The following is a 9,980-nucleotide window of genomic DNA, read 5'->3' on the forward strand; positions in this document are numbered from 1 at the left end:
GCAATAGAGAATCTGGACATTACCTGACCCCGCTTCCTGGGGTGGGGACAATTCATTCACCAACAGCTGGAACGAGGAGCTCGGAGATTCTCTGGGGGTGGGGGCAGGGGGAGAAGGCACAGCAACTCCAAAGCCAGAAACACCCCGGGCGGGGAGCTGTTCTGTGCTGTGAGAACGAGGCGGCAGGCAGGCGCTGCTGCTACAGAAAGGAACGGGCCATGACCTCTGGAGCAGAGCTCTTTATTATAGCCACCGTGCTCAGAGCACCCAGTAGCAGGGATGAACTGGGGGGACAGTGAGCCTGCTACCCAGTGAACAGTGGGCACAGGGATGACCCCAGTCTCCCTGCTGGCCCCCATTCCTGCCGATGAGATCCTGCTTTGGGCAGATCCAGGAGCATTGAGCCAGCTCTTGCCAGGACTCCCATAAACATCACTTCTCCTTGTCTTGCCTACAAAGGGTGTGCAAGTCAGCACAGAAGGGCCCCAGGGACTTGCGGGGGGAGGAGGGTAAAGTGAGGGAGGTGCCTAGGAGCAGGGGGAGGTGGCAGAGTCACGCACTCTAGCTCTGTAACCCTTCCAGCACAGCACGCAGAACGGCCGCTGCTGCCACGGCCCCTGGGTCCGGTAGCTCCAGGCGGGCCGAGCTGATGTAACTGGCTCTGCCAGCGCCTGCTTCCATGTTCTTGGTGGATTCAGCCGCAGCCTCTGCGCTCTGCCAAGAGACCACGGGAGGGAGCAGGTCATGGGCGGGAGTGTCCCCAAGGGACACGGGGAACACAACGGGGTCAGGTATGCAGCCAGGAGCTGGGGGAGGGGGGCTTCCCTCTACAACTCTCCCGATGCCCCTCCATCCTGCCCCCGCGAGCTGTGCCAATGCCCCTCAATCCTGACCCACAGCTCCCCTGCTATCTCGGCCCCTCCAGAGCTCTGCTGACACCCATCACCCCCTGCTTTTGCAAACCGCACCATAGGAATTTTCCTGCCCAGACATAGCCTGGGCCTGTGTTTTACATTTCCATCAAAGACAGCCATCCACTGGCACAGCACCCCCCATGTCTCACGCTAGGCGTTGGCTCAGTTCTTGCTAAGAGCCATTCACCCCCCTTCCTGCAGTTTTCTCAAGGTGCCCAAGTGCTAGCCTGCCCCAACTCTGCTCATGAGACCAACAGGGTCACAGCCCCACATTCAACTCCCCTCATGCAGCTTTGGAATCTGCTCATAGGCCCACTCAGCTTCAGGCTCCTCCCCTTCACTAGCTCCTCCCTGTCCCACCAGAGAAGAGGGGCCTGGTGGGAAGTGAGCTCTCATACCTGGACTGCCTTGGCCAGCACTGGCAGCAGGTCGGTGCCAGGGGCCTGCAGGGCGCGCAGCTCCTCAGCAGCAGCACAGAGCGAATCCAGCTGCCCAAGACACAAGTGGGAGGAGTGGTGAGGGCAGGGCCCCTGGGAGATGGGGCAAGCAGCTGGGGTGGGGGTTACTGAGCAGAGGTTGCCCCATGGATCCCTCTGGGGCTCACCAGGGGGCAATGCCTGCCTGAATCAGCAGGGGACAGTGCCAGATGGGGAATACTCCTCTGTATCAGCACTGAATGGCCTCCCTTGCCCTCAGTGTTGCCTGTAGATGGGAGCAGGCCCAGCACCAAGAGGGTCCCCAGTGGCAGTGTAACAGGCATGGGCAGAGCTTTGCCTGGTACCCATCGCATCATGTGCCCAGGGGGCAGCTGTTTGTCACTCACCATGGTCCTGTCCCCGGGCACGGCTCCCCCGTACCTGGCACAGAAAGGAAAAGGATCAGTAGTGAGCACAGAGCAGTGCCATGGACCCACCGCGGAGGGGTCACGGGCCACTGGTAGGGGTGGGAATGCCTCATTGCCCTTCCCACTCAGGATCCCCCCTCCCCTGGCAGGGCCAGGCACTGCTGCAATTTCCCCCTGGACCCGAGTGACTCTCCCACCCACCTTGCGGGCTCTACTCACTGCTGCATGGCTTCGATGCCGGCCTCCATGGCAGCAGCCCAGGCCGCGGGGTCGCTGCGGCTCTGCAGGGGCTGCGCGGCCGCCGTCAAGAACAGCCCATACAGCTGCAAGGGAAACGCCAGGCTGCTCAGTAGCAGTGCTGCCCTGACGCAGGGTGGTGGGCACAGAGACGGCAAGGCTCCTACTCCCCCAGGGTGATGAAATACCATCCCTCCCATGGGGCGATGGGACACAGGATCCATATGCCACCCCCAACCTCCCCGCAGGCCTCATATCTTCCCACAAGGGCCATAACACACCCCCCGCCAAGGGGGAGGGGGCAGGGATCAGCTCAGCAGGGACAAACCTACCCAAGTCCCCATCCGCGGCACTCACCGCCCCCGAGGACCCCCCCATCTTCTCCAGCAGCAGCCTGGCCAGGGTGGAGAGGAGCTGGGACGGCCGGGCAGGCAGGGGCGTCGAGTTCAACCACTCCTGTATGGCTGGAGACGCACGGCACCTCGGGTGAGAGGCAAAGGGGCTGGGCTCGAGGGTTGGCTCCCTCCAACCGGCCCCACCCCGGGGACAGCAAGGGCTTGGGGGGGGGGGGGGGGAGGGGGCGCTTCAGGGGGCAGAGGGATCCTGAAATCCGAAGTCCTCAGGGAAGCCAGCCTGGGAACCCTGCTCTATGGGAGCCAGCCTGGGACCCTGTACCCCTGGGGTGGTGATGTGGGGGAGGGGAGCCCCATGCCCAGGGGATAATGGAGATGGCTCCTGGAAGTGACTTTAGCCTTGGTGAGCAGGCAGAGTGCTCTTAGTGGGTGCACCTCAGGCAGCGCCAGGGCAACTACCCCTCCCCCAATGCAGGGTGCCTGAGCCCCAGGTTGCCCAGTCCCCGTGGCTGTGGGCACTGAGGGGTGGCCAGGAAGCGGATGGAGACTCCTCTACCAGAGGGGGTTGGTTTGGTCCTTCCTGGCCAGGACTGGATCAGAACCATCCACTTTGGACTGAGATGCTCCCCGCCAGCTCCTCTGCCCTCCCAGAGGGAAGGAGGCCACCCCCCAGAAGCCAGCGAGCGGGATCCCTGTGCCTGTTGTGAGCCCCAGCCCGGTCCCAGCACTGACCCCTGGCGGCCCGGGCATGGGTGCTGCCACAATCGCCGTCCCCCGCCGCGCGGTCCAGCTCGTTGAGCTCTTCCTGCAGGCCCAGCAGAGTACTGCACACCCGCTCCAGAACCAGCCGCACCCGCTGGGAGGCTGGTGCTGAGGGAGAGAGGGGGCTGGTTAGATGAGGGAGGAGGCGCCTGGCTCGGCATGTGGGGCTGATCCTGTGACACTCACGCCTGTGCCCTCGCACACTCACTGCCCGGGCATTAGATCCCGTGACACATGCATGCCCATGCCTGTGTGTCCCACTCAGCCTCACCCCCATCTCAGCCCAGTGCCCTCTGTCCTGGCATCACACAGCACACTACAGATGTCAGCGAGTCCAAGAGCACAGACCCCCATTTCCCCCAGCCAGGCAGAAAGGAACCAACAGCACCCTGTCTTACAGATGGGGAAACTGAGGCACAGGGGAGACGTAAATTGCCTATGATCACAGAGTGTCAGCTGCTCAGATGGGAACACCAGCCCCCATACTCTAACCACTAGACTGTACTCCCCTCCCAGTGCTGGGATAGAACCCAGGAGTCCTACCTCCAGCCCCCCACTCTACCCCCCCCCGCTCCCACCAAGCTAAAGAAATAACTCAGAAGTCCTGATGGCCAGCCCTTCCTCAGTCCCATGCTCCCTCCCTGCAGCAGGAATACCAGGGCTGCTTGGTCTCTGTCCCCCCACCCATCTCAATGCTGCGCTCACTCCTTCTGCCCTCAGCAGGCAGGGCGATAGCAGGGCCTCAGCCGGCGTCCCCAAAGCCCTGTCCGGTGATGGCCAGGAACAGGGGCCCCGCTCCGTACCTCCAGCTGGGACGGGCTCCGCCACCATAGGTCCCTCCTCAGGTGCAGCCAGTACTCTGCTCCTGCCTGTCACGGTCACTCGGGCCAGGTTGGGCCAGGCCACAGCTGTGGTCTTAGCATCTAAGGGGAAGTAAGACGGCAGGGTCAGGCCCAGAACCCCAGCCCCTTGTAGGGCCTGGCTCCCAGCTGGCAGGTTGGGAGGGCTGAGGGATTAGCGCAGGGCTAGCCAGGGAACACAGGGCCCTCTCCACCTGTGGCCGATCACAGCCCACCCACTGCTGGGAGGAGATGCCATCACCGGAGGCACTGAGGCCAAGGGCCCGAGGCGCTGGGCATCAGCTACTCTGCCCATGTGTGCCAGAAGGGGGCCCACTGCCATCAGCCTCTGGAACACCAAAAGCATCACTTCCCCCACATCCCTCTCATGGGGGAAAGATGGACCCTCAGCCCCTCACCCAGGGCCATCAACCCCCGTTTCATCCCCAGCCCTCATGCCAGGAGGGAAAGCCTCACCTCCCCCACAGCAAAGTCATCCAGCGCCGGGGGTACCTCCCCTGCCCCCATTCCCTGTATAATCCCCAGCTCAATGCCAGGGGGAAATAAATGCCCCAGGGTCTCACCAATCAGTCTCAAGAGCTCATCATCCACTAGCAGGAGGGTGAGGGAGACACCGGCCATTTCCAGCGCTGTCATGAAGGCGCCAACCAGAGCTCGGGCGACGCAAACACCTCGGTCCTCTGCGGCGAGAGGGAGGGGAGACCGTGAGGAGCGGAACAGGAACCAGAGCTCAGGAGTGCAGGGGGGACCCAGCAAGGGGATTGCAGGGGTGATGGAGGAGGGGTTGGAGTGGGGGAGGGAGGGAAGGAAGCAGTCCCCTCTCCCTCCCCCCCCAGCGGGATGGCAAAGGGGGGGACCATGCAGGGAGATCGGGGGTGGGGAGTGGAAGCTGAAGGACCTCGTGGGATGATCCCAGCCCAGAAATCCAGGGCAGAGAGGTCCAGGGTGCAGTGCCGAGGGGCCCTAGGCACACAGCTGCGGAGCATGATACACACAACCCAGGCACAGCCTCTACCCATGGGAGGAGGGGAGAGACCCCCGGCGTCCCCTCCCCTGCACTGTCCTATGCCTGTCCCCACCCCACCAGCTCTGGGCCGGGCCAGGCCAGGCCAGGCACTCACCAAGGCAGCGTACGGCCGCACCGGCCACCACACCCAGCTCCAGGAAGGACAGGCCGCCCAGGTTGTTCACCACCAGCACCACGGAGGCCCCTGGACGGCAGAGGAGAGTGGGTGTGAGCCCTGCCCTGCACAGAGGGAGGCAGGTCAGGGGAGGGGGTCACTCACCAGGCTCCAAGGCCACGCGCGAGGCGTTGGAAGGGCTGCTCATGTGATCGAGCATCGTCTTGACGATTTCGTCCGCCGGCACCATCTGCAGGGAGAGGAGGAGATGGGTGAGGGCGGGGCAGCGGCAGGCTTGAGGGCAGGCGAGGTGGGGAACCAACCTACCTTCATCCTGCGCACGCCTGCCTCACCATGAATCCCTGTGGAGACAGGAGGGGTCACCAAGGCCTTCGACTGCCCCCTATCCCCTCTGCCAGCACCTGATCCCAAACCAGAAATGGGGCCTGGGCCATGGGCACCTACAACAGTGACCAATGGGAGCCGCCTGGCCCCGGCCCATAATCCCCTCCGGGCAGCGTGGCCACCCGGCCTGAAACCCCCTCTGGGCAGCGTGGCCGCCCGGCCCGTACCCGGGATCCTAAACAGTGGATTCTTAGGCACCATTGACAATGAACATCTCAGGCCCATGGGTACCTGGACCCCCTTTGGACTCAAGCACCCAGTCCCCACCTACAGAGAGAGAGCCACAGGCTGAAGGAAAACAAGGGCAGAGGGATGCAGCCAAACTCAGGACAGGCACAAGGTGACAGACAATTTGTTAGTCTCTAAGGTGCCACAAGTACTCCTGTTATTTTTACAGACAGACAGATGTGGAGGCAATTCCTCACCCAGGCCCAGCTCAAGCTCGTCCTGAGCCAACTGAAAGGTAGGCCCCGAGCCAGGGACACTGCAGGGGGACAGGCTCACACCCAAGGTACCTGCATGGGGAGGGAATGAAAGAGTTAACTCCACCTTCACCGGTGACAGGTACACGGAAGCTGGGCCAGAGGGATCTTTCCATGTTTTCAGGGAGAACGACTCCAGGCTGTAATCAGCACCGAGCCCTCTAGGGGGAGGAAGACAGATCTTACTTGGCAGGGCTGGGGCTCTGCAGGGGCAGGTGCCAGGTCTAGAAGAACATCTAGGCATGGGGGCACCATCTAGGTTGGGACTTGAGAGCGGGATCTCTTGGCTGAGACATCCCCGGGGGGAGCCCCCTATTGTTGTGGGGCCACATCCCTCCCAGATCTCCTCCCTCACCGATTGGCAGCTCCTGGGCACTATGGCGGGAGGTAATGCCAACCCCAGCCCATGCCAAGAGTCCCTAAGCACTCACCCATGGCTCCTGCAGCAGCCGTCACCCTGCGAACAATCTCCTCCAGGCTCGCCCCTGCCTCTGACAGCGCCCCAGCCACCTGCCAGGAGAAAGACTTCATCAGTGCCAACTCAGGAGGCTGCTCCTCCCTGTAGCCAGCCCTGATCCCATGGTCCAGGGCCACAGCCAGGGCTAAAACCCAACACGGAGCAAGGCATCTGATTAGCATGTGTGCTGCTGTAGCACCCACGGGCCCCAACACTGGACCAGGCCCACTATGCTGGGCACCACACACACACAGCAAAGAGATGGTCCTGCCCTTTGAGAGCTCCCAATCCATGGATGAGACGAAGTGGATGCAAACAGACACGGTCTTGTGACTACAGCACTGGGCTGGGACCCAGGACACCTGGGTTCAATATCTGCCTCTGCCACAGACTGCCTGTGAGAATCGCCCCAGGTCCCTTCCGCAAAAGGGGGATAATGACCCTTCTTTGGCCTGTCTTGTGCATTTCCATCACGCGTCCTTCAGGGCATGGACTGACTCTCCTTGTGTCTGGGCAGCACCTGGTACAACGGAGCCCTGATCTTTCTGGCCTCTACTTGCTATGAAATACAAATAAGTCACTGCAATAGTGACTGCCTAGGGTATTTCACCAAGCTAATCATCACAGAGAACCATTCCCCTGCAACTTAAAGCAACGAACTCACTGCAGACAGCTCTGTGCCTGGATTCAAACACTCCCTGGTGGGTGGGCGGAGCCTGCAACCCAAACATCACAGCTTCCTGCTGGCTCCAAAGCCTCTGCTGGACCCTGACTAGATGCACAAGTGAAAGTGACCAGGCTGACTGTTCTTGGGAGAGCAGAGATGGGGTCAGTTACAACCCCGCCAGCTCCAGTGGAGCAGGGACACAGGCCTGTGTATTTGGCTGATAACATGACTGTCTTTTAACCCCAGGGTCTGAGGCTTCATCCCCAGCTCGTAGAGTCTCTGGCACTACAACCGGGGCCCTGGATGTGGACAGCTAAATCCCCTGGACAGGAACGGCTGATCAGCCCCCTTCAGCCTATCCAGGAGATTTGACCCCAGCAGGCAGAGCTAGATCAAGGCTGCTGGGAAAGTAATTGAGGGCTGATGGTTTTGACCTGCAGTGGGTCCTGTACAGTGAGTGGCCACTGGGGACCAATCTGCTCACAGTGTTTATGAGCAGCCCAGCTAGTTGGCACTGGGGGGCTGCCCCATCCCACTCGCCTTGTGTATGAGCACCGTGCCACACAGCCCTCTTCTCCCTGTCTTCTTCTGCGTGGTGAAAGCGCTGTCGTCACCCACCACCACCATCTGCACGTCGGCCCCCTCCGCCCGCGCCTGCTCCAGTGCCAGCCCGAAGTTCAGCCGGTCCCCAGTGTAGTTCTTCACGATCAGCAGGGTCCCGGCTGAGGGAGACAGAAGGAAGTGAGGTGCCCCAGTTACTCTCTGCCACTCTTAGGAGGAGGGCCCCCTCACCTGACAGCGCACTGCCGTACCTGAGCCAGCCTGCGTCACCGCCCGGATCGCTGCCAGTATGCTTCCCACTGCGGGAGAGGTGAAGACGGCGCCAGCCACCACTCCGGTGAGCATCCCCTTCCCGATGTACCCTGGGCAGGGGGGCAGAGAGAGAGTGTCCTGTTAGTGGCCTCAGTGGGAGAGCCTCACTTCCAGCACGCACTGCTTCCACTCTGACCTCCCTGCTTCCTGTCATGTCTTCAGCAATGGGATCCTCCACTAGCACCAACCTCGGCACACTCCTGTGTAGCAGGGCCCTGCCATCCACAGCCAAAGGCCTGCAGTTGTACCTCCGCTCTGCATTAGTGACTCACCATGCTGTACAATGAGTTTGTCTCCTGGGCCCTAGGCTGGTAACTCAGCCCCAGGCTCCCGCATTCCCCAACCATGCCTCCAGCCTGGCCCAGCTCCCTGCTCCTGACACCGCATACCTGCATGTGCGGGCTCGTGCCCCGACCCTCCTCCAGACAGCAGCGCAACCCGTCCCCGAATGTTCTCCAGGTCGGCTCGTAGTGCCACCCGGTGCCCTTGCAGGAGCTGGATGGCTGGGTTACAGGCCACCAGCCCAGCCAGCGCATCATCCACACAGCCTGGCACCGAGTTCACCAGCTTCTTGGAGACCTGGGAGGCAGCAAGAGAAGGGAGTCATGCAGCTCCTGACTGCACTGCTGCTGGGAAGGGGCTGGCGTGGGAGGGTGTTACCTGGGTAGTTAGGGGTAGATGAGTTACTGGAAACAGATGTGCTTTGAATAAACAATTGCAGGGGCTCAAACAACGCTGCTCTGTTGGGAGGACTGCTGGCTAGTGGGGGAGGAAGAAATGGACCACAGGACCTTTCCCCTCAAGGGGGTACTGGCTCCCATCCAACCCAGGGCAGCGGGACTGGCTGGCTCGGGGGCTGAGGAATGGGATACGGTGCCTTTCCCCTGCAGGACACTGGGAGTTCCTTGTTACAGGGGAAGCAGAGGCATGGTTCCTCGTAGGTCCCTATTACCGCACCATCCCTATCTCCACACCCTCATCTCTTATTGCTCTATGCTGACACTCCCCTCCTCGCACAACCCTGGGCCTCCCCAATAGATCCCAGCCCTGCTCTGCATGGGGACTGGCCCCCACCTGGCCAGCCTCTGCTCATACAGCCCCACTGTGCCATGTGTCTGGGGCATGGCTGTGCTGCTGCCAGCCAGGGACCAAACTCTGAGGTCTTTGTGAGGCGTTTACTCAGGCAAATCTCCCAGTGACCCAGAGGCCTCAGGAACAGGACCTGGGACTGGAGACTAGTCAAATGCAGCCAGCACAACAACTACCCTGGATTCCCAATCACAGCAGGGTACCAGGACTCCTCATGCTGCTGGAGGGGCACATGGCCAAGTCAGCCCATGCAGGGCAGAGGATTTACACCTCCATTGCAGTGTGACTGGGGCCCCAGCTATAGCCCCTCCCGCCCACTCCATCCCTGCTCCTTTGAGGCTGTGGGACTCACCTGCATGGGGGCGGGATTGAGGCACCTCTGTGGGCAGAATGAATCCCAGCAAGAAGGGGCCCGATTCCTCCTAGCAGAGCTGCCCTCACCTGGGGCAAAAGATCGGGGGTCAGATAGGAGATGTAGCTCTGGGGGTGAGTCTGGGGGGATGTCTGTCTCACTCCGGCCGGACAGGGAGGGAGCGGGATACTGAACAGGACAGCAAAACAGCCCTGTGGGACTGCGAACAGGCTGAATCCTGCCTCCAGGGCCACGGACTTCAACCTAAGTCCAAACTCTGCTGATCCCAGGGATACGCCCACCTGGCCCTGCTCAGTGCTCCAGTGAGACGGGCGTCCCTCTATTGCCTGCCATGCTCCCAACCCGAAGGCCAAGCCTGGTACTCGGTGTAAAACCACAGCCCCGCTCCCTGGGCCGGCAGAGACACAGGGAGAGGCAGCAGGAGGGGAACGCGAGGGGCCATGGTGGTGGGGAAACTGAGGCAGGCGGCCATGGGGCTGACAGAGCGGGCACGGGCCCTTCCACCAGGGGCATCGCGGGGCAAAGCAGCAGAGATGGCAGCCA

General features: G+C 61.7%; 1 protein-coding gene across 1 annotated transcript; it reads right to left on the bottom strand.

The window, feature by feature from the left end:
- Positions 1-242: 242 nt before the first annotated feature.
- On the bottom strand, positions 243-9,463 carry TKFC (triokinase and FMN cyclase). The gene is made up of 17 exons (XM_065402598.1): positions 9,417-9,463; positions 8,365-8,554; positions 7,915-8,025; positions 7,643-7,824; positions 6,410-6,488; positions 5,922-6,011; positions 5,419-5,453; positions 5,257-5,341; positions 5,092-5,181; positions 4,534-4,650; positions 3,914-4,033; positions 3,081-3,218; positions 2,353-2,459; positions 1,978-2,081; positions 1,738-1,771; positions 1,313-1,402; positions 243-714 (listed from the first exon to the last, which is right to left on the bottom strand). Exons 1-17 carry the CDS (start codon positions 9,420-9,422, stop codon positions 562-564), a joined length of 1,731 nt encoding a protein of 576 aa, XP_065258670.1. The 5' UTR covers positions 9,423-9,463; the 3' UTR covers positions 243-561.
- Between the last annotated feature and the right edge of the window lie 517 nt (positions 9,464-9,980).

This window comes from Emys orbicularis, chromosome 4, assembly GCF_028017835.1.
Source record: "Emys orbicularis isolate rEmyOrb1 chromosome 4, rEmyOrb1.hap1, whole genome shotgun sequence".
Classification (NCBI taxonomy): domain Eukaryota; kingdom Metazoa; phylum Chordata; order Testudines; family Emydidae; genus Emys; species Emys orbicularis.